The sequence below is a fragment of the Lycium barbarum genome, chromosome 9 (genome assembly GCF_019175385.1).
Source record: "Lycium barbarum isolate Lr01 chromosome 9, ASM1917538v2, whole genome shotgun sequence".
Taxonomy (NCBI): Eukaryota; Viridiplantae; Streptophyta; class Magnoliopsida; order Solanales; family Solanaceae; genus Lycium; species Lycium barbarum.
In genome coordinates this window covers 70,425,614-70,449,935 of record NC_083345.1, presented here as the reverse complement: position 1 = coordinate 70,449,935, position 24,322 = coordinate 70,425,614, and the positions used below count along the sequence as shown (strand labels likewise).

The following is a 24,322-nucleotide window of genomic DNA, read 5'->3' as shown; positions in this document are numbered from 1 at the left end:
TAAACAGGGGAGATGCTGCCCGAATTTCGGCAGATTTTAAAAGGAATTAATTTGAGGGCTTAAGACAAGCATATGGCGATAAGCCTAACAAAATATGAATTCTCTTGAATATAGATTTACGATCTTGGGAGGATAAACGTTAAATAGTTAAAATTAAGGCGACCGAAAAGGTATGTTAAGGCTAGTCCCTTTCTTTCAAAAGGCATGATTCCTATGTTACGATTCCCTATATGTTTCCATAACCTTCTTACTTCCAAAAGTTAGAAGTTCATGATTTTTAAAAGCTTCTTATGATACTAAAGATGAGATGTTTTCTATGATGAACATGATGATGATGATTCCATTTCTAGAAATTCCAAAGCTTATGATTTTAATGCTATTATGAGATTATTGAGCCTAATTCATGATTTCCTTGATTTTATTCATTATTGTTGATCTCACCTTATGATAATTGTTCCTTCAAGCTGAGATATAGTGATGATGATTGTTCTATAATATAATCGGAGGTTACCGACCTTACGTCATTCCGATAGAGTTGTAGCTTTTGATTGGGCTCTCATGCATGCTTATTTTTATGTATGATTACGCCGGGCCTAGTTGGTCGGGCATACATCACTACGGTGGGCGTAGTGGGCGGCTTATGATTACACCGTGCGTAGTTGGCCGGGCAGACACCACTCGTGGGCGGCCTGAGATGGTTACCCCGGATGCGGGCTAATGATTATGTTATATATGTATACGAAATGTTTTTTTTTAAAAGAAAGCTAAGCATGCATAGTATCCGCCTTATGAGGCAATCAGATATACAGGTTATCTTTATCTCATGTTATGTTCCATATTTCTTATTATGTTGTTATTCATACCTTACATACTCAGTGCATTATTCGTACTGACGTCCTTTCTTGTGGACGCTGCGTTCATGCCCGCTGGTAGACGGATCTGACCCGTAGGTGCTTTATCAGCGGATTCTCCGGAGCACTCCACTTACATCAGAGTTGCAGTCTATTTGATATTGGTATTTATGGTCACATGTATTCTATGTAGAGGCTCGTAGATATGTGTGTACAGTTAGACATTTCATAACCCCACCGGTTCTTATCGTTGTATAACATTTTAGTATCCTTGTCGGCTGGTGATGATGGACATAATTGTTGAAGCTTATATAGAGATGTGCCGTTGTGTTATGATATATGTCCTTATAGATTATGATATCCATGAGCTATCTTTATGGTCCACCCAGGAATGTTTACAAGATGTATGTTTAGAGGTGCTCGGTGTGTTAGCTCCGGGTGCCCGTCATGGCCCTCTGGTTGGGTCGTGACAAAAGTGATATCACAGCAGTTCGTCTTAGGGAGTGTCTACGAGCCGTGTCCAGTAGAGTCTTGTTTATAGGTGTGAAGCGCGCCACCCTTATAAACAAGAGGCTGCAAGGTATTTAGGAATAATTGACCCTTCTTTCTCATCTTAGATCGTGCCGTAGAGCTAAATTATAGGATGTGATGTCCCTGATTCTAACCCTAAATGTTTTGATTATGGATAAGCAGTCGATTATGCCGCTATGAAATAATTGACAAGAATTGAAGTTGTTACTCTGAAAGGTATGTTTCCTGCCTTATTGATATTAATAGACTTTGATATAAGGAACCTGAGGTAAATGTTACAGGTATTGTGATCGCCCTGTGAGGTATTGGATGTGTCTTCTGGGCTGTGTGCAGGAATGAGGCAGTAAGAAGTATAGACGAAACTCTGCTGTAATTTTTTCAAATTGGATTGTTTGAATGTCTAGGCTATAGAGGAAGAATGAAGGGAAAATGTGACGATCGGATTTTTGGTAAGTTATGATTGAATGAACAGTTATGAGACTCTTTCAAAGAGAAGTTTTAGAATGATTTTAATTTGATTTAAGGGAAGAACCTTGGAGGGCGGAAATGATTAGTGATTAAAGGAACTGGAATGAGTTGCATTTGAGCTTTCAGAGAATTGAGATTTATTGAAGATATAGGGAAAGCTGACACTAAGAATTCAAATACAGTAATACGATTTATAAATTGGCAAGTAAGAGATAACGAAGAGATATTGATAAGGGAAAGGAATTTAACGAGTAGGGGAAAGTTTTACTCTACAAGTTTATACATATACATAAGATCAGGACGGGTCGATGACAGGCACACAGACTCACTTTATCAGAATTTCCTATATGATGTGGGTTTACATTGGGATTTAGAAGTCACCAATCATTCGACTTCAAGGGGGTTCTGAGTATTTGATAGTTGGTACTATTCTGAGAATCATTATGGCCAAGTTACTTCGGGTGTTAATGACGACCTTGAACTCAAGAATGAGAAATGATTAGGTAAGTTGGATCGTAATTATGATTGTCTTCTGGATTGTTTATATAATTTCTAAATGTGTTGTTGCTTGGCCGACGAAGGAAGCAGAGATTGTATCAACCTTAGGAATATGTGGTGTATTTCTAGCTAATCCTTATAAGGAGGCTTCACTTTATTTTTTTTCAGACGGGTGTTGTGAAGTTTATTTGACGGTAGAGAAATTAGGTGAGATGTCGGTTTATGTGTAGGAGAGAAGAGAGTAGGTGTACAAGTGAAGATAAAATATCGCAGGGATCGATTCGGTTGCTACAGGAAAGTAAAGGATGTGAGGTTGATTATTTTAGACAAAGAGGCAGGTACAAGCATGATTAAAGATTTTTAAGTAAAGTTATACCGCTAGGTGTTACAATTAGGACGTAGGAAGGTATACTCGGAAGGCTTACAAATTTAGAAATATGGAAAAAGAATATGAGACACCAGAATAGCTGAGGGAAATTAGGAGCATATGAGCTTTACAATTAGAATTCTCTGGCTAGCTGGACAAAAGAGAGGGCAGATGTATTAAAGTCACAGATTCGGGATAAAATCAAATGGCGATGAGATATCTCGCAAGAAAAAGGTGTTGAAAAGCGATAAAAAGAATAAGTCACAAGTGGCTACATCGAGTATTATGTATACCCTTATGATTGATGTTACAACATGTTAAAAATATTGATTGTGTTGTATGTCAAAATTGAGGTAGCAAGCGCTACAGAGAGAATCAGGATTGGGTTTTCTTGAGAATTAGAGTCAGATAGCGGTAACGTGACTAACAATGTAAAAAAGAGCATTAGGAAAAAGAAGGTTATGATATCATCTAGGGGAGAGAAACTTGGACCAGGAAAATGTATACCCATTGAGGGTCAGGTAATATATATTTGAGGAAAAGGTTAGGATGAAAGCAGGAAAGCAGACGATACGATCAAATTTAAATAAATGAACGGGAGATAAAGTAATGGTATACCTGACAAGGGATGAATGTGAGGACCTTGGAACCAACCTATATGTCTTCATAATTAGAACCAAGGAGGTTGTAAATAATAAATAAAGGTGCATTCTTGAGAAGAAATAAACAGATCTTATGAGACCAAAGAGGCAATTTTAAACTCCTGAGATTTAACTAGGAGAATGGATGTCACGACCCAACCGATGAGCAGAGACGAGTGCCCGACCACTACTGGCCAAGCACTCCTGTGTTTGCATTTACTTCTCACTGATTACCCTGGGCCCATACACAATCTATAACAGAGCTATACTGTCTCCTGAACAATCAACACAAGAAACACCGCCTCGAGAACTCACGGCCAATGCATACATATAAACATAAATACTGAGAGTAGCAGTGCAAGCCGATCAGGCCGCTACATATACTTTACAACAAAACAAGTGCCGACGAGGTTGCATAACATCACGGATACATATCACTGTCTACAGACCTCTATGGAACACAAACTGTAGAAAAGACAAGACAAGGCCCCTGTTATACCCATATATCTATATATCAAAACAGCATACCAAAAGGGCCACAGCTTCGGATCAATGGAGCGCATTGACTGCCGTTGACAGGAGATCCTATTGGTTCTGACCGTCTGGCTTGCTACCTGATCCTGCGGGGATGAACGCAGCGTCCACAAGAAGGGACGTCAGTATGAATAGTGTACTGAGTATGTAAGGCATGAATGATATCATAATAAGAGACATGAAATATAACATACAGTAAAGAGATAACCTGTACATCCAATTGCCTCATAAGGCAGATATCATGCATGCTTAGCTTTTTTTTTGAAAAACATTTCTCATACATGTATACATAATATAGAATTGCCGCGGAACGTGCAGCCCGATCCAAAAGCATATCATTTTGCCGTGGAATGAACGACCCGATCCATAGACATATTATATTTATAATAGTGCTGAGAACGAACGGCCCGATCTATTTAACCATATATCCTGCGTCCGGGACGATATCATAATATACCAACTGATCAGGTGGTTATGCGTATATAACGCCTCACCTTTCCCATAACCCCATATATATATATATATATATATATATATATTATGATAACATAAGTAGCATGCATGAGAGCCTAAAGAACGCTATGACTCTATTGGAGTGATGTAAGGTTGATAACCTCAGATTATGTTATGGAATAATCCTCATCGCTTTATCTCATCTCGAAGGGACGAGCAACATGAGATGAGATCATCAACAATGAATAAGATTGAGAAATCATGAAATAAATCAACATTCTCATATCATCATTGAAATCATAGCTTGAGACGTTTAAACATTAAATCATCATCATCGTAATTATTATAGAAACATTCTCATCTTTAACATCATAAGAGGCTTTAAGATTCATGAACTTCTATCTTTGGAAACAAGGTGGTTATGGAAACATTTATGGGATCATAACATAGGAATCATGCCTTTGAAAGAAAAGGATTAGCCTTGACATACATGTGCGGCCTCCTGTTACCTACGCTTATCCGTCCGTACTCGTAAATCTACATTCAAGAGGATTCGCACTATCGTTAGACTCATTGTTATATGCTTATGCTAGGTCTTCATATTAAACTATTCTATATCCTGCAGAAAATCAGGCAGCATCTCCCCTGTTTATATGCCTTGCCCGAAATCTCAATTCAACAACCAACAACAACAACAACAATACCAACATCAATCATAATATTCTCAATACCAAAATACTCCATAAACATTCCATATGGGGTTTATCTCATATTTCTACCAACAAAACTATTATACGGCTATTAGACAGTTCTATCTCCGTAAAGAAATCAAGATTAACATTAATAATAAGAGATTCATACCTTATTCTCACTAAAACAACGATATCCTCAATATCACCTCGAATCCAAGCCAAATTCCGTCGCAAAACGATAGTATAATCACAACTATGCGCTCCCCGAGCCTCGATTAAGCAAAATCACTTCAAACCCTCAACTTTTTTATGACATAATTGCCCTTTATGTGGGTTGAGCCTTTGATATGATTTTTGGTGAAAACAAATAGGGTCTTTCCCCTTTTATAGATGGGTAAATTCGGTGACAATGTAGCAGTTACTGTAACAGTACTGTAGCGGCGCGACTACTGTAGCGCGCGTTTCTGCTCCGTCAGCCTAACTTGTAACGTCCATAATTTTCTACTCTAATGTCGTCTCGACAAGCGGTTTGTTGCGTTGGAAACTAGACTCGACGAAATTCATTTTAGGATTTTGAAACACCTTAAAACTCCTAATATACTAGGAGATATACCCCTCCAAAGTTGACCCAAAATTCTATCAACTTTTTTCCAAATTTTCGACAAACTTATTTTCTTCAATTTGCTTGATCCCAAAACCTTTAGATACTTGCTTAACACTTGTTAAGAGTATTCATTAGCCTTATAAAGGTTCCATGACCTCTCCAAGCTTACGTTAGTTTACTTACAACGCAAACGACACAATTTTTTTTTGAGGTGTAACATTCCTCCCCCCATAGGAACATTCGTCCTCGAATGTTAAGCTCTTAGGGATTTCTACAAAAAATTTATCAGAGTTTCCCTTGTGATTGTACCACTACCATCCTGTCACAACAACCCAAAATATGCAATGCCTCTCAGGGCTACAATATCAATACCCATGTTGGCCACACACGACCAAGAAATCATTCAAAGAAGCATCACATACCTGAGGATAATGGTGTCTCTGGCTGGAGCTTTTTTGTTCTCATGTACATAATCAGAAATCAACCAGTATCCCGGGATGGTTCTGTTACATCTCGAAAATTTCGGATTTGTTGCCTTGTGAGTAGGCTAACGTGAGATTAAGGTGATTATGAAACCCTTACGAGATTAAGGGAAGTATTAGATAGCTTAAGGTGCATACTATGAGATTTCGAAGTCATACAAATAAGTGAAGTTTAGTTTGTAGAAGGAAGTGAAATATAAGTCGTGTTCGGAAGGGTTTTCGCTATAATTGAGCTAACATTTATTTGGTAATATCTTGAGGGGATGTTATAGGGCCTATTGTATGGTTAATGAAGTGTTATATAAGTTCCAAGAAGGTTCTATAAGGATTGGAAGTCAAACGAGTCGAAAAGAATGAAATTTGGAAATTCCAGTTGTACGACCATTTGTACGGACCGTATAATGGTCCGTAGATTGCTTCCAGAGAAGGGTGATCCCTGGTGAGATTATACGGTTCCATTATACGGACCGTATAAATAATACGGCCCATATAATTGGCCGTATAATCGGGTCAGATTTTTTATTTTTATTTTATATACATGGCCGACCCTCACTTTATTTTTCATTTCCCACGTTCTCTAAACTCTTCAAAGCTCTAAAACCCTTCTCTAAGAATATTACACTCAAACCCAAGAGATTAGAAAGATTAAATAACAAGAATCGAAGTGTTCATGCGTTAGAAGGCATCCTAGGGTTGGTAGATTTCAAGATTTGATTGGGTGTTGTAGCTAGGGTTTTTGCACAAGTTGATATCTTGCTCCAAATCTTGTTCCTATGGGATAAAAAGTTTAGTTTTCATGCTCATTTCATGTTATTAAAAATGCTTGGTTGTAACAAAACTTGGATGAAAGGAGAAATGTAGAGGATGAGTTCTAAATATGGATTTCATGATGTTTATGAGTAGTAAACTAATTTGAGTCATGATTCTTAGTATGATGTAGATATGTTCTTGTTATAAAAGGTAAAAATGGTGATGAGGAAGCATTGTATGAAAATGTGCAAAAGTTGGTATGAAGTTGCTAGTATGGGTTGAATATGAGAATGAATATTAAAGACTTAATGGAATGTGATTACTTGATTATGATATTGTGGATGTTGTTATGGATGTTTGAGAGTTGTTTTGTAATATAGTGGAAGTCGATGAAATAGGGGAAATGCTGCCCAATTTTCGTTAGATCATAAATTATTCTAGTTTGGGTTTGAGAGTATCATTAAGGCTTAACCATGGTATGAATCCTTCTAAATTTAGATTTCTCAAGCTTCGATGGTGAACGTTAGGTAGTTACGAAGACGACGAGGTATGTAAGACTAACCCTTCTTTAATTAAGGTATGATTCCTCTGCTATATACCATCTCATGGGTTCCAAAATGTCTTCTAAATGATTCTATCCTAGAATTATTAAAGCTCATGATTCTCGATATTTTCAAGATGCTATTGCCTCCCTTATATGACATTTGATCCTCTAAAGAAAGAAGTAATGAAAACGATGATGATGATGATGTTGGTGATACTTATGGACTAGTATATATACGTGTATGGTTATGTATGACTATTATGTAACACCGAGCTCCTATGGCCGGGTATGATGTCTATCGCGCGCACACCACTGCAGTTGGTACGGATGACACTGAGCCTTGGTAGGGCCAGGTATGTATAACACCGAACCTTATCATGGTCGGGTATGCAAGACACCGAACCTCTATGGTCGGGTATGATACTTCTAAATATATAAACGTATGAAATGGAAGTTTCCCATTAGAAAGAGGGTAAGTAAATATGATGAACGTCGCTAGAGGTATACCTAGCCCTTTCGTTCCATGACTCGTTTATCTATGTTATTTCATATGCTTCCATTATGTTATTGATTATGCTTTACATACTCAGTACATTATTCGTACTGACGTCCTTTTGTTTATGGGCGCTGCGTCATGCCCGCAGGTGGACAGGGAGAGGGACTTGATCCATAGATTGCTTGTTCAGGGACTGCTGTCATGACCCGACTAGGGGGCCGCAACGAGCACCCGGTGCTAGCCCACCTGGGCACCCCTTAGCTTACACTCATACTCGCATCTAGATGAGCCACATCATCAATCATACATTTCTAAGCATCAATCATACTAGTCCCATTGGACGACAACATCTTTAATCATCATAGGCAGCTATGCCACAACAATGTACATGGGCCGACGAGGCCAACAAAATGATATACAAAATATAGGCTGGCAAGGCCAGACATAACTAACCACATACACATGACTACGAGCCTCTAAGAGTATAGCATATCACATGAGCGGGACAGGACCCCGCTATGCCCATAATTATGTACACAAAAGAATAAGTACCCAAAAGCTATGGCTCCGAATGAGATGGAGCTCTGCTATGCAATCTCTGAATAAGCAACTATGAGTCCAGTCTGTCTCCCTGTGCACCTGCGGGCATGACGCAGCGTCCACAAACAAAAGGACGTCAGTACGAAGAATGTATTGAGTATGTAAAGCATGATCAACATCAATATAGAAGCATAATAGACAACTTAGGCAGTAACATAGGAGGGGAGACAACAATATCATCATCATGGCACTTACTTGCTTTCCATAGGGGCATTCCGTTTCTATTGCGTATCCGTATACATACATCCACATCCGTACTTAATTACTCTCATAATCATTTACATCTCATATACATAACATATTCACATATATACATACATATACATAACTTGCCCGACCATGAGGGTTCGGTGTTTCATACATACTTGGCCAACCAAGGCTCAAGGTCATACATACCTGGCCCTACCAAGTCATTAGGGTTATCCCTACCATCTGCAGAGGTGTGCGCGCGTTATGTAATCGTATACATACTTTATACATATTCATATACATATATTCTTACCCGGCATCATAAGCTCGGGGTCATATTATAGCCCTTCATAGGCACACAAACATATAATAGCTCATAAGCATCTCTAGCATCATTTCTATCATCATCATTATCGTTACATCTATGGCATAGGCTTACTAGCTCAGAGGGTCAATCATTTGAAGGAATCGTAGACTCATAGAGGATTTAGACTTTTGGCCAAAGAACCATGCCTTATGAAAGAATGGTTAGCCTTACATACCTTTTCGTCGAACTTTCCTACACTTGCATGTACTCCTTGGATGCTCACGTTTCTACCTTCATTAAAGTCGTACTATCATTAGAATCGACAATTAGCACACATGGCTAAAGCTAGAGAAAATCGGACAGCATTTCCTTTATTTATACGACATTCCTCCATCTCGTAATTCAACTTCCAAACGTCAACAATACATTCACAATATCATAACAATGGCCATTAATAATCTACATTATCCACATTCTCAATTCACTTCCATTCATCCATATTCATGGTCACAACACCCAACTTCGTCCGTTCATTTACAAAGTCTATTTCATGGTCTTAACGTCATTTATAACGCATTCATATCACAACACAACAACAATTATAATTCAATTCAAACTATTTCTCAAAAACGTCACTATTCATCATTCATAACCCATTTTGCTATTCTCTTCTAATGACCAAGTATTTCAACTTTCAAATACCTAAAACAACATGTAAATATCATGAATCTTACCTTAGAAGTTGTAGGAACAAGCCTTAGTTGATAATACTCCACTTGAGCAAAAACCTTAGTTTTCCTCCATTTGGATTTCTTGACTTTAGATGATCTTTGATGGGTTGTTACTCTTGATTCACTTGTTTTATGTTGTTGATGGCTTATAATCCTTGAAAACTTGTGTAATAAATGTAGAGAGATGTTTTAGAGAGAAGGATAAAATGTGGAAATGATTTCATGAACTTGGCCTCTTATTTAATAACCCATCACTGATCTGTCGGGTTCATTATACGGCCCGTATAATTATTATACGGTCCGTATAATTGACCGTGAAATGGGTCTTTCCTTCACCCTTCACTGTGAACGTTTTACGGTCCATTATACGGTCCGTATAAATTTATACGGTCCGTATAACTGACCGTAAAACCTCACCAGCGAGCAACCTTTTCTGTGATGGTTTTACGGTCCATTATACGGTCCGTAAAACATTATACGGTCCGTATAATGATCCGTATAACCCATCAGTCCACTGAACTTATTCTCGTCACTCCGATTGATCTCCGATCCTTATGGAACCTTCTTAACACTTGTTTAACACTTCATTAGAAATCTAAGGGACGTTATAACTCTTTCCCAAAATGCCCTTAAGTCATCATTAACCCGATACTCGTATTTCACTAGTTCATTCACTTGCGTCCCAACGGAAGATTTTTCGAGGTGTAACAACTACATAGAGGAGCTCCATTTCATTTGGAGCTGCAGCTGTTGGTATTATTCTTTTGTGTGCATACATATGGGCATGGCGGGGTCCTGTCCCGTCTATATGATGCTACATCCTCTCTTTAGAGGCTCGTAGACCGTTGTGTATAGTTAGATGTCTTGTAGCCTCGTCGGCTCATATTTTGTACATTATTTTGTTAGCCTCGTCGGCTTGTGTATAGGGATATGGGCATTGTTGTTGATGATGATATAAATGTGTCATTGCCTTATGAAATTAGTATTATTTATGTATAGAAACCATGAGTAGGCCATGTGGCTCACTTGGATGTGAACATGAATGTACGATAAGAGGTGCCCGGGTGGGTTAGCACCGGGTGCCCGTCATGGCCCTCTGATTGGGTCGTGACATGTTCTGTCCCCGTTACAGTAATCTTGCCTTATTATGTCACGGCTACTCGCCATCCTGCGAATACTCTCTTTTTCTCGCTCTTTATTTCCCTATTAGTGGACAACTCCCTTGCTCGATTATGACACCTTCCTTAGTGGACAGCTCGATTATTAGTGGACAACTCCCTTAGATATCCCTTCTCGTACTCGTTGATCCCGTATATGCACCATATTGTCTCCTTGTAGCTCATTGGTCAGGCTCTTTGATCCTTCACAATCTCATCATAGTTTCACTTATAATAACGCTCAGATGACTTGCAATAGCATTTCCTTGCTAATGAATCCCTATTCTTATCCATAGCTCAAAATATCTTCGAACTCATATTGGAACTTTTCCTTTAATTTCTTCTCGTCAAATCTTGCAATGTAAATTTTACAGGCATAGAACTGAGGTAAAACCTCAATTTTTCATAACTCCCTTTCAACACGAGGATGCTCATCCTCGGTTCTCTTGTAATGGTGACCATTCGCTTAGCCTTTATTCTTCTCTGGCTTTCCATCGTTGTTCTTACACCATGTTATTGGGTATTTCCTCACGATGATTGCTCGTATAGTTCTATAACACATGCTCTCATATTCGGTATAACCGGCGACATATGAATACTTCCTGATTCCTGGTGGTACCGCTATCTTGCTATCCATAAGCGCACCGCCTTCCTTTTCTTTGGAGATTGCAAAACTGCCTATAATTATCCTTTTTGTTAAATTTTCCATTTCTTCTGGCACTAAGATTCCCTTTTGTTGTGACCCAATTGTTCTTTGTATCCATTCATTTCTGGGTGGCTTGCAAACCTTTCCTATACTCTTTGTTATCTTTCGGGGTATGTTACTGCATATTTAAATACGGTCAAAATTTCTCTGATACGAGTGATTTCAACCCATGGTCTAAAAATATCATATCTCACATCATTTTCTTTGACTCATTAATTCCCCTTATTTTCCTATCATACTTTCTTTATCATACCTGCCCCATAATATACTTATTTTCAATCCGTTTCTGTTTTCTCCTGATACATTCTCGAACTTTGGCTTTTTCAAACTAACACATTTCTTTCTTTGGAATTTTGAGAAGGTCATAATTCATTTCAAGACTAAATCTACCCTTTCCCCCTTGTTAAGGATATTCTTATACACCAGTAGCCTTTCAATATTAATTATTTTTGATAATCACCTGGACGACCTTAACGATCCTTCTACTTTTCTATTCCTCATATCATCAGAGTTCTTTCATCGTATAGTTTGACCTATGTTCCTTTCTGCTAGCTGAAGTCTTTGTATTTAACCGAAGTACTTATGCATATCCGATCCGCTCCAGATGTCTTCTTTATTGTCTTTTCATTTCTACCTTTTTATGACTAGTAATTCCATGGGTTAATGAATTAGTGGGGACATCGGAATTCATTATGCCCCTTTAATGGAGTGTCCGATTATACCTCGCTCCTTTAACCCTAGTCTTTTTCCATAACTATCTTCTTAATACCCTTGAAATTCTTTTTGCTCTAGATTCCCAATTCCTATTTGCGTCTGTACTATACCGTCAATAGTCAATATTCCACACCATACACTTCCACGACTCCTCCTTTTATTTGCTTAGCTCATTTGTCCATAATTCTCCTTACTACTTGTTTGTATCACTGCTATGCGTCATAATTCTTCCAGTGTTCTGCCGCTTCTTGTTCTTATCATGAAATCCTTACAAAGTACACCCTTTTCTTTCTTCTTTCGTTGAGTCTTCATCTTCCTTTCTAACACTACAGCTGGTTCATATTTATGCATATCCCCCGTGTATCGTTCTATTTTCCTTTATAATCGAATCTTTGTATTACTTATCAAGGTTCTTATCCCATGTTTCTGATGTTTTGCCTCTTGGCCAGACTTGTTTACTTATTATCCTTTCTCCTGTCCTTGTTGATTGTTCGATTTTCTTTAATCAATCCATTAGTGTACTTTTCTTACTTTCGTCCTCAGGACCTTTCTTGAGTCCCTTTCCTCCGAAGCACTCTTCTCCACTTGCAATTTTTATGGTATTGTCCCTGAAATTCATAAAATATCCTTTCCGAATGCAAATCCGTTCTATTGCTAAATCATCTTTTTGGAAGGCTTTCCCGTTTCCAAGGTAATCGTGTCAGTATGGTTGCACATTTATCTCTTCGACTGCCCCCAAGAGTTGGAAATCCCTTGGCATTTTTTTTTTGCAAAACCTGCTTATTTTCTCCCAATTCACATCCTTATTCATTGTTACTGCCCTTCAGTCCCACTTATCAGAATCTGATTTCGAACCCTTTACATTCGTCTTCCATTCCATACTACATACTCTATTCTTTCCGTATACTTACTTTCGAAATTCATCCGAATGGTTCTTTGCCGATGTACTTACCTTCAAGATTCCCATCTTGAAGCTTGAGTTAACCCTTTTTAGCAACATACCTCCGTTCCTTACACCTCTTCTTTTCTCAGGGCATCCTAATCTTCTTACTTTTGTATACTCACTTCCTCTTTTTTCCCTGATGTGATTGCATCAAGATTATCCAAATTTAATTTTAGAGAGACTAATGTTGCCTCGCTCTGTAACACTTACCACTTGAACTTCAATACCTTGTTCAATCAGTACCTTTAACACATCGTAACGTCGATTATCGGGGCACGCAAACTGATTGACCACACATAAAATATCGTATATACCTCTCCTAACACCTTACTTACAAAATATTCCCAATACTATTTGAAACTCGTCCTAGTTCTGTAGCTGTAATACGTCTTCTCTCTCTTTGCCAAGCCGGTCCGCCTTATCTCTCACAATCATCTGGAGTTTCCAATCGTGAGTTTCACACGCTTCTAATTTCCCTCAAGCTATTCTAGTCCCTCATCCTTCTCTTATGTCCGAATGTGTAGGACTCTTAGCACACTTCCCAAGGGGTCACCCATCCTAGTATTACTCTCACCCCAACACACTTAACTTTGGAGTCCTGATGGGATCCGGTGCGTTAGTGCTGGTACGATCGCATCCACTCTGCTACATGACCTTTATCGCATGACCTAGAACAAGTTAAAGTTCTAACGGATCCCAATAAAATTCCTCTAATGCATCTCCCTCTATATTGGAAAGATCCCTTACTTTCCTGACCGTGCAAATGCTAGTTTAGCCTTCGGAACTCTCAATAATAACCATCGATCAACACACGACTGTCTTCCATTCCTAAATTTAAGATTCCTAGTAGGGCCCAAAACATCTTAGTCACGGTTATCCATATGTACTTTGGTTATCAGTTCCTCTAAAACTCCCATTTGTCACCTATTAATGATATCCTGCAATAATTGTACACACACATAAGAAATTTCAATAAAGAACTCATATACCTGTAGTTGACCTGTCCTAAGCTTGGTCTGGAAGGCTAAAAGTGAAGTGTCCTCTTCATTGTCCTCCCGCAATCTGCTAGTCTGGCCCTCCTCATCTCTCTCATCTGAGTCCGAAGGATACGGATATTCGGGCACCTCCTAGTTTACTGACGGCTAAGATAATGAGCTAGAATAATCAGTAACACTCTCAGGCGTAGCCGGCATGACATAATGCTCTGCCATAGGAGTTTTCGGGGGATTCAACTCTAGTATAGTCTCGGAAATCTCCTCCTCTGGCGTCCCATATGAACCCTCAGATTGGTCTGTGTCATAGCTGTCCTCCGATGGATCCTCCTCTCAAGAAGTCAAAAATTCTGGGGGAATCGTCGCGGGGTCCTCAGAGGGATCAGTCTAGATGGAATAGCTAAGGCTCCTCTTGCTCGATCCCGGAGCCTGTGGTCCTGAATCTACTCTGGGGGTCTTCTTAGCACCCCCACTGTCTGAGGTGGATCTCTTCATCTTTATCAATCTGTGCTTACCTACATGAAAAGAGGGTCGAAAATAATCTTTCCTAGACTCTGGGTCTTTGGCACAATCTTAGATAGAAGGAAAGGTCAGTGATTCCTAAATGCCCCGCAGCCTCCTATTTATAAGTGTGGCCGGCTTCACACCTATAAACAGGACTTTACCGGACACGGTCTGTAGACAATCCCTAGGACGAACTACTCTGAAACCACCTTTGTCACGACCCAACCGATGAGCTGAGACGAGTACATTATTCGTAATGACGTCCTTTCTTGTGGACGCTGCGTTCATGCCCGCTGGTAGACTGATCTGACCCGTAGGTGCTTTATCAGCGGATTCTCCGGAGCACTTCACTTACTTTGGAGTTGCAGTCTATTTGATATTGGTATTTATGGTCACATGTATTCTATGTAGAGGCTCGTAGACATGTGTGTACAGTTAGACATTTCATAACCCCACCGGTTCTTATCGTTGTATAACATTTTAGTAGCCTTGTCGGCTGGTGATGATGGACATAATTGTTGAAGATTATATAGAGATGTGCCATTGTGTTATGATATATGACCTTACAGATTATGATATCCATGAGCTATCTTTATGGTCCACCTGGGAATGTTGATGAGATGTATGTTTAGAGGTGCTCAGTGTGTTAGCTCCGGGTACCTGTCATGGCCCTCTGGTTGAGTCGTGACAGTAGGTGCCCAAACTCTTGCCCTCGAACGTGTCATGTAATGAATGTGGAGTTTGTGGTTGCTAGCCTATGGCAAAATCGAATGGTGTCCGCCCAGTAGACTCGCTTTGTTACAAATTGTATGAGAATTGGGCTATGTCCAAGAGCCCTGCCCAATCCTTCTGATGTGAACTCACAAAGTTCCTCAAGCAGCATTCCAACAAGGCATCAACTCATTGTGTTTGTCCATCCGTTATCGGGTGAAAACTAGTGGATCAATGCAACTCTTTGCCAATCATACCGTACAAATCTCTCCAAAAGTTCCATGAAAATGCGAGTCTCGATCCCTAATGATATGCCTTGGAAAACCCCAATACTTCACCATGTTCTTGAAGAATTGCAAGGCGGCCTCCTTAGTTGTGCAACCTGCTGTGGCGGCATGAAGCTAGCATACTTCGAAAACTTATCCACCACGACCATGATGGTCCCATATCCATGGGAAGTTGGTAAGAAAGTGATAAAATTCATAGTCACACTCACTCATGAACGCTCCACAGCAGGTAATGGCTCCAAAAGTCCTCCATGTTGCCGCTGCTCAACCTTGTCCTATTGGCATACAAGAGAAGTTTCCTCGTAGCACTCTATATCCTCTTGCATGCGCGGCTAATAATAGACCGTCTCAATGAAGGCCTAACTGGGACGTTGGCCTGGATGATCGGCCCACAAGGTGTCATGGCTCTCCTTCATAATACGTCTCCTAATATCTCCTAACTTCGGCATGTAGACCCTCCTTTTTATGGTGAGGCAGTGAGCAATAGACCATCTTCCACCTAAAAATGTCTTGTCTTTCCCTGGGTGGCTAACTCCATGAGTTGCTTGGCCGTTGGATCATGCTGCATGCCCTCCTTTATAGCCTCCTGAATATCACAACTTGCTGAAGTGATGGCAGTAAGCTCGACCTTTCGACTCAAGGCGTCGTCCGCTATTATTGTTCAATTTTATGCGAGCATAAAAGTTACTATCATAACTTGGCTCTTTGTTGGTTTGTTTAACAGAGTCGCCACCTAATTAATTATGTGAATTAGGAAATCATTTGGGAAGGTTTTTTTATGAAAACCTATTTAAAGTACTAAAGTTCGGTAAGGGTCTTGGTGAATCCCCGAGGAAGGTTTTAGGCACCTAGGAAGGAATCCACATGATGTCGTTGACCTACGAGTTTTAATTTTGTGGCTAACAAGGTATATATTTGCTTAAAAATTATATTTAAAGGGATATGTGCAAAGTGAGAATTTTAGAAAAGTCTTGCCTTTACTTGTTCATTTATGGCATATTGAAAGAAGAAATTTGAAAGAATCGTCTTTATTTTTTAGTGAAATGGGGTTAACTTATTTAAAAGAGTTTAAGTATTTACATTTTTAGACCAAAACGCACTCAAACTTTTCTGTTGAGTAGAGTTCCACTTGAATTTGGTCATAAGTAGTGTAAGTTTACTTATTCTTTTTGTTAAAAAAAAAAAAGACCTAGTATATCTTGTTAATTTTAATGGCCATAATTCTTGCAAATAAAGGCATGTATTTAACCAAATCCTTTTATTTTCAAAAACAACTTTGTATTCCAAAGTCTTTTGAGAAATCTGGACAGAATTTATCAACCTTGTGTTCAAAAGCAATTACCTGAATTCCAAATTTTCATTCTCAAACTCAACTATTTTAATGTTTTAGGGACACACGAAATCAGTTTCTCTTGAGTTTATTCTTTTTCCAAAAAATCAATTTTAACCTTTGAAATCAAGAACCGTTTTCACCATCTAAAGATGGGACTCTTTTGAATTAAATCATTTCAGGAAAACAGTTGTAAGAGTTTAATTCAGTCTTAAAAAGGGATCCTACCAATCTAACGATCTCAGAATCATTTGCCTATTCGAAATCTCAACGAGATTCTATAGGGTCTCAATAGCACATAAGTATTTTATAAATACATACACATGTATATACATTGCAAAATGGACCATGTCCACATTGACTTAGACAACTCCGCTCACACTCTCTCCGATCATGATCTCTCAGATGGTGGAGATTCTTTGTTTGAAAAACAACTTGGTAAGCTCCCTATCTCTCACTTTGACTGTCCTGATTCTCCTAAGAAAGTGAATATTGATCCAGATAGCTTTGGTGACACTAGGCTCAATTTTTTAGAAACCAAAAACTTCAATCAGTTTATCTCCCTCAAAAACTCTAAAGAATGTCTTTTTTACAGTGGACTCTGTTGCTGCAAAGTTTGACACAATGCATTTTTTTTTCTGATTAGCTTATGTGGCACTATTCCATTATTACTACTTTAACAAAAATAATTTATCTTTAAACTCTATATTTTCGCTTAATGACATGCTTTTGTAGTGATAGAAATCTTATGATATGCTTAATCATATTTTTTTAATATTTTTATAAACTTCGTGTACAATCAAATACCGATATATAAATTAAATAATTAGAAGGAAGAGATCTTGTATTATATATTAAAGTTTAGTATTATTACCATAAAAGTATTTAGAAAAAGCCAAATATTTGCAAATGCTAAACTTCAAAATTATTTATCTGTGTATGTCATGTGTATATTTTACGTATGTCATTTATATCAATATTTTATATATGATATACATGTGATAGACATATAATACACACGTGTGACATACGTATGACATATAGTGTAATCGTCATAGGTAGAGCCACTCCTTACAGTTTCGGCACAACCCTATACCTTTGGCTCAAACTCTGTATTAGTGTTAATAAATTTATTTGATATGTATAAATAATATGTCTGAAACCCAGAAAACAAATTAAAAATTCTAGCTCCAGCTCTGTAACGTTTTTCATTTCTGAAATTTGACTCCAAACAAGTTTAAATCACCTCCAATCTTCCTCAAATTTTGTCTAATCTCGTCTAGATGTTTCCAATGAATCCCCAAGCACATCGACTCAAAACACAACTACTAAAAAGTTTCAAATTCAAATTCAAGCTTCAAATGAGACTTTAATTGTGGTTTTTCAAAACAATGAAGAAATAAGTTGATTAGACAAAGGTGTTTTGGATGTAACGAAAAGAAAATTGAGAGAAGTTGAGAGAGTCATGGTAGCCGCGCTTGAAAAATCCCTAATTTTTGTGGTCTTTTGTTGGAGGTTGTATATCTTATATAAAAAATTATTTACATTTTGAAAGTGAAATAATATTGTGAATTGTTGTAAACATGAGTTTATTTATAGTCTAAATATTAATTTGTACCGACTGTTCCTTTGTTTGCAAAGTGGTACTAAATGTTCGTTTATTTGCAAAGCATATAAAACTAAGAAGTTGCTCAAACTTTTTTTTGGGGAGAAAAAACATCATTTCACCCCTAAACTTGGCCACAAAACTTACTTTAGCAACTAAATTTTACTGACAATTATTTACCCCCTAAACAAATCGATAGTGTATTAAATAACCCCCTAAGAGCTGACATGGCAAAGAGAGTGGACTCACGTTCCAAGTAACGAGTGAGATAAGAAAAAAATATTTAAAAAACTGACAAAATCAGAAATCATACACGTCATTTTCTTAATAACTTTCTTGATTTTTTTTTTTTTTTTGTAATTATATGAATTTTCTTATTTTGAGACAAATGAAATTTGTGGGTCCCACGTTTTCTTTAACTTTTTAATTTTTCTTTTCTTTAGTTGTTGTCTTTTCCAATAAAGAAGTCACCACTGTTGTCTCAGCAAGAAGGAAGAAACAAAAAGAAAAGAAAACTAATTGGCTAAAATTGATCTCTTCAACATTCACGTATGAACAACACCAAGAATCAACACAAAATTGAAATACATTCATTTCTTCAATACCACCTCAAACCAAAAAAAAATAAAAAATAAAAAAATAAAATAAAAATATATATATATATATATATATAAAATTAACAAAACTCCATCCGTTCCCCAATTCACAGCACAACTCATCACTAACCCACCCTATTCTTCTTCCATGGATTAATGACAGAGCAAGATAGTCATAGTCCTTCACGGATATACGAGATAGGAATGGTTGAACTGCTGAAGCACAGTAGCATGAATTTTAAATCTATGTGTCAAATCAAACCCATAAATTAAATCTATATACAAAGAAACAAAGAAGAAGAAGAAGAAGAAGAAATGGTGTGAAGGGCCAAAACCTCTTCTATATTTGGATAGCTTATTTTTTTTTTTGGGTATGATTTTTGAATTTGAGACTTGCAGATTTTAAAATATGAGATCAATCAAGCTCCTTGTGCTGAAGGATATAGAAAGAAGCTCAAAAGTGGGTTAGGGAGTTTAATTTATCATTGTTTTGGATTTTACCAAATCCAGCAATAATCAATGTGTCAAGATACACCTACAGGAGGAAGGAAAAGAAATTTCGAGTTGGGTTCGCTAGACGGCTGAAGTTAAATCGGGCAGTAAAATGGGAGAGAAGTGTAGGAATGGAGAAGGTGGGTTTGGTTGGGGGGGGGGGGGGGGGGTGTGAGGAAGAAGGTGGGTTTAATTAATTTTTTAGTTTAATTTTGACGAATTTATTTTGAAATAATAATTAAATGACGTGGACCAATCAAAGAGCGAGTGGCGTAACAAAACCCAAGTCTCAACTGGTTTCGGCAAAGTAAGGTTGATTTTAAGTCACCCATAAATTGTTTAGGGGGTTATATAATTACAGTTTAAGTTTAGTTTTTAAAGTGAGTTTTGCGGCTAAGTTTAGGAGGAAAATGATGTATTTTCTCTTTTTTTGGGCTTAAAAGCCATTTTGGTTTGACCAACAACTTTATATTTTTTTTGCGCGGATTGCCCTTCTTTTGGGGTGGTCTTTAAATTTTGCCCTTCAAATTTGTGGTCTTTAAATTTTGCCCCTCATATTTGTGGTCTTTAAGTTTTGCCCTTTGCTTGAAAAGGTGGGCGAATACATGAAGTTCTAGGTTCGAACCCCCGCTCAGGCATAAAATAAAAAAATAATTTCGCCAGGCAGGACTGGGGGAGTGTATGCCGGATCCAGCATACAATCTTTAAGGAAAAGCTAAAGTTATGCCGAATTCGGCATAACTAAAAGTCTGCCCCATAAGTCAGAATTTTTCCTAAGACATAGTTTAGTTATGCCTTATGGGGCAGAATTTTAGTTAAGGCATAACAAAATTATGCCCCATAAGGCAAGAACTTTTCTTAAGGCATAGACTTTGCCTTATAAGGCAAAGTTTAAGTTATGCCTTAAGGAAAAGTTCCGCCTTATGGACATACTTTTAGTTATGTCTTTAGGGCACACTTTTTAGTTAAGGCATAACTAAAAGTTTACCTTGAAAAGTAAAAAAAACTATATATATATATATATATATATATATATGCTTCAAGGCAAAGTCTGCCGGAGGGGGCAGACTTTTAGTTAAACACAACTAAAAGTCTGCCCCCTCCGGCAGACTTCTAGTTAAACACAACTAAAAGTCTGCCGGAGGGGGCATAGCAAAATTTAAACTTTGCCTTATAAGACAAACTTTTAGTTATGCCTTAAGGAAAACTTACGCCTTATGGGGCATACTTTTAGTTATGTTTTATGGGGCACACTTTTAGTTAAGGCATTACTAAAAGTTTACCTTGAAAAGTTAAAAAAAAAAATACGTATATATGCTTCAAGGCAAAGTTTGCCCCCTCCGGCAGACTTTTAGTTAAACATGACTAAAAATCTGCCGGAGGGGGCATAGCGAAATTTAAACTTTGCTTTGCAATTTTTTTTTAAATTTTTGACTGAGCGGGGTTTCTAACCCGGAACCTATGGGTTTTAGCCGAAGGGCAAAATTTAAAGACCATAAATATGAGGGGCAAAATTTAAATACCACCCCAAAAAAATTATCTCTTATATTTTCTGTTAATTCCAATACTATACTTACTTCTAAAAACCCTTTAACCACTTTTATCCAAACACATAACTGTTTATTTATAAAATAATTTTAGCACTTAAAAAGTACTTTAAACACTTATGCTTAAAATTCATTTTTTCTCGGCTAATCCAAATGGTCTCTAAGAAAATGTGTACATTCAAAGAAAACTTTATAGTAAAAAGTAACAAGCTAGAGAAGATAAGATGTGTGTAATTTAACTGACCTGAACTTGATCACCATATTGACAATGAAAGCATGTGAAGCTGGTTTTACAGTAATCCAGTGCCCGTTGTGGCGAACTTGAAGGCCGACGACGTGCTGGTCAGGGAGGAGAAAGGTTAATCCACCAGGATCAGAATGTGGCGAAAGGCCTAATGTAAGGTCTGGTTGTGGACATTTTGGGTAAAAATTAACCCTTAGACATGCTCCAATATTATCTTCACCTCCAAATGCATTTTCCAAGTAATCCTCACTTAATCCAAGATTTGCTGATAATACCTTCATTAAACGCCCCCCAAAATTCACCACTTGTTTTGAGTACTCTTCAATCACTTCCCTACATTTTTGTTACAACCATTTAATAATGACTCCAAAATTCTTACAACTATTATAAAAGTAGAAAGCACACCGTTTTATAAAACGAAATTTTGGAGGTTTTACTTTTCGAAAATGAAGACAAGCAAAAGGAGTGTTTTTACCAGTATTTAGCTCAAACTACCCCAGCACAAAACTTAATTTTCTTCTGAATAGTTTCAAAGCACTAATTGAAGACCTAATTATTTAGAAATTATTAAACCAAGATACCAAATTGAAACCTGCCTTACTTTTAAAAAAAAAAAAAAAAGCCTTAAAACTATAACCCGAAGAAGGCGACATATCTTGAGGTTAGGAGGACCCAGTAAAAGTCTTGGGTTCGAGCCCTATAAATAAAAGTCTAGGGTTCGAGACCTTTAAATAAAAATTTCTTAAAAAAGAGAATTTGTATTAGTACTTTAAATTAGCCATACATCCCAAGTTGGTTCCCAATACAAACTTAGCATATAGATTATATAGATGTCATTCAATAATGATAGGTCATTCATCGCTTCTCCCCAATAGCAAATCTGAAATATCCGAATCCGAATACAAAAATAGTATTAAGAAAAGGACGTCATGGGATCAAGCCCAACAGCCAACCAGAATGTAAGAGTAAATAGAGTAATTCATAGGCGTTTTCAAGAAAAAGGGTGGCAGACTAGTAGCACGACGTACCTTAAAGAAACAGGAAGAGCAGGCCACTTTTTGTGGTCCTTGAAGGAACAAGGAAGATAGTGAAGAAAATAATAGTCGCTCCAATCAAGAATGGCACCTTTCTCAACACCAAGGCGGCTGCCATAGCCCTCGTAAGTCTTTGGTGAATTGGCGTAACACTGCTTCATTTCCACGGGCTGGTGAAAGAATTCTTGCCATACTTCTCTTGCCTGGTCCATGAGCTCAGGAGGAACACCATGGTTCACCACCTGGAAGAAACCCCAGTTCCGGCATGCCTCTGATATCTGCTCATATATCAACGATGATTTAAGGCCACTAAAACTTTTTCTTTCATTGTCGAATAATCCCTGAAGATCGATGATTGGGCTGTTCACATCACTCTGGGAGGAACTACTTAATGATATTGGTCTGTCCGTTGGCGGCTTCACATATCTTTCTGGAATTTCGGAGATTCCACTATCTGATAAAGATTGCACTTGGACTATGGGTTCTGGCCAATCTCTGGGACAATTCATTGTACTATTTTTCTCTTTATCTATTTTCTTTAGGCTTTTTTTTTTCCGCAGTAAGATGTTTGATTATCCTCGGGCTATAATTTAAAGCAAAGTGCGATGATGATGATGAGATAGTACTTTACTTTACTAATACTTCAAAAAAATACTACTCCAGGAAGGCAATAAAGCGTCCTTTTTGATTAAAAATAAAAGAGGAAGGCAAGAAAGATATGAGGTGTTGGGGAGTTTGCAACTTGCGAATGATAGTATTATAATTTTAAAGATAAAGTATTGGAGTAGGCTGGACAGATTGGGTGGTGTTATGTATTGAAAAGGACGTGAAGAAGAACGTGAAATATGTGCTCTAAAAAAATCTGGTAATGTGGGAGTTGGGATGCGAGTGGACGAGGAGGATGAGTCATAATTATTTGTATCATAGTGCAAAGCTGACTTATAAACCTGCCAACAATTGACAAGTCTTTGTTTTATCCTTCTTTAAAGTATTTAATATTCTAAATTCAAAAGTTTGGCTAATTTAGATTCATGCTAAGTAGGTCAATAAAGTGTAAAAACTAATTATATCAAGAGATTTTCCATTCACAAGGTTTGAAGTCAACATGAGTGTGTCGGGAGAGGGTAAGATGTACGCAGATCTTACCCCTAACGTTGTTGGGAAGAGAGACTTTTCCGAAAGAAGGTTTGAATTCAAATATCTCTAATGAAAGATGAAGAGATTTCAATTACTGCACTGCACCTTTGATTTGTAGTACAATATAGCACTGACAAGGAAAATGCAAACTCTTTAATGGTGGTGAGAATTCATACCATTTCATTTCGCTAGAGAACATTCATACGCAGTTGAAAGTTGAAACACAATTTCATACGTTTGGCATAGGATGTTATCAGATTAAAAGTGTGTGTTTTTTCCAGCATAGACACCTGACCTGTAATATCTTTTAAGTCCTCAATCTTCTACCCAACCCAAAAGTAGTGCATATAACTAAATGGGGTAAAGGAACAAATTCATAAATAGATGTGCTTCTTGTATAAGCTTATGGGACCCTATGCTGGCTGTCAATAAAAATAACGACTGAAGGCTAGGACCAAAAATGCAACTTGAGAGGGAATGGGGCCTCTTCTCTTTATCACGACGCCTTGAACAAGTTGGATGCACAGGTCAAGTGATCATTGGTTTACCATTAACTGTCAAAATTATTTAATTGAATTTTATTT

At 37.7% G+C, this 24,322-nt stretch overlaps 1 protein-coding gene and 1 pseudogene across 5 annotated transcripts; both read right to left on the bottom strand.

Annotated features, from left to right (window-relative positions):
- Positions 1–3,659: 3,659 nt before the first annotated feature.
- LOC132608941 (jasmonate-induced oxygenase 2-like) lies at positions 3,660–23,547 on the bottom strand. Of its 5 annotated transcripts, XM_060322747.1 has the most exons (4): positions 22,596–23,538; positions 21,568–21,900; positions 4,834–4,880; positions 3,660–3,976 (listed from the first exon to the last, which is right to left on the bottom strand). In XM_060322747.1, the coding sequence occupies exons 1-3, from the start codon at positions 23,108–23,110 to the stop codon at positions 4,859–4,861; spliced, it is 870 nt and encodes a 289-aa protein (XP_060178730.1). In that variant the 5' UTR covers positions 23,111–23,538; the 3' UTR covers positions 3,660–3,976; positions 4,834–4,858. The 5 variants fall into 5 exon arrangements, with proteins under 5 accessions (XP_060178730.1, XP_060178731.1, XP_060178727.1 ...); XM_060322748.1 differs by lacking the exon at positions 4,834–4,880; XM_060322744.1 differs by lacking the exons at positions 3,660–3,976; positions 4,834–4,880 and adding an exon at positions 4,912–8,550 and having other exon boundaries at positions 22,596–23,547.
- LOC132612513 (5S ribosomal RNA) lies at positions 13,781–13,897 on the bottom strand (annotated as a pseudogene).
- Positions 23,548–24,322: the final 775 nt, after the last annotated feature.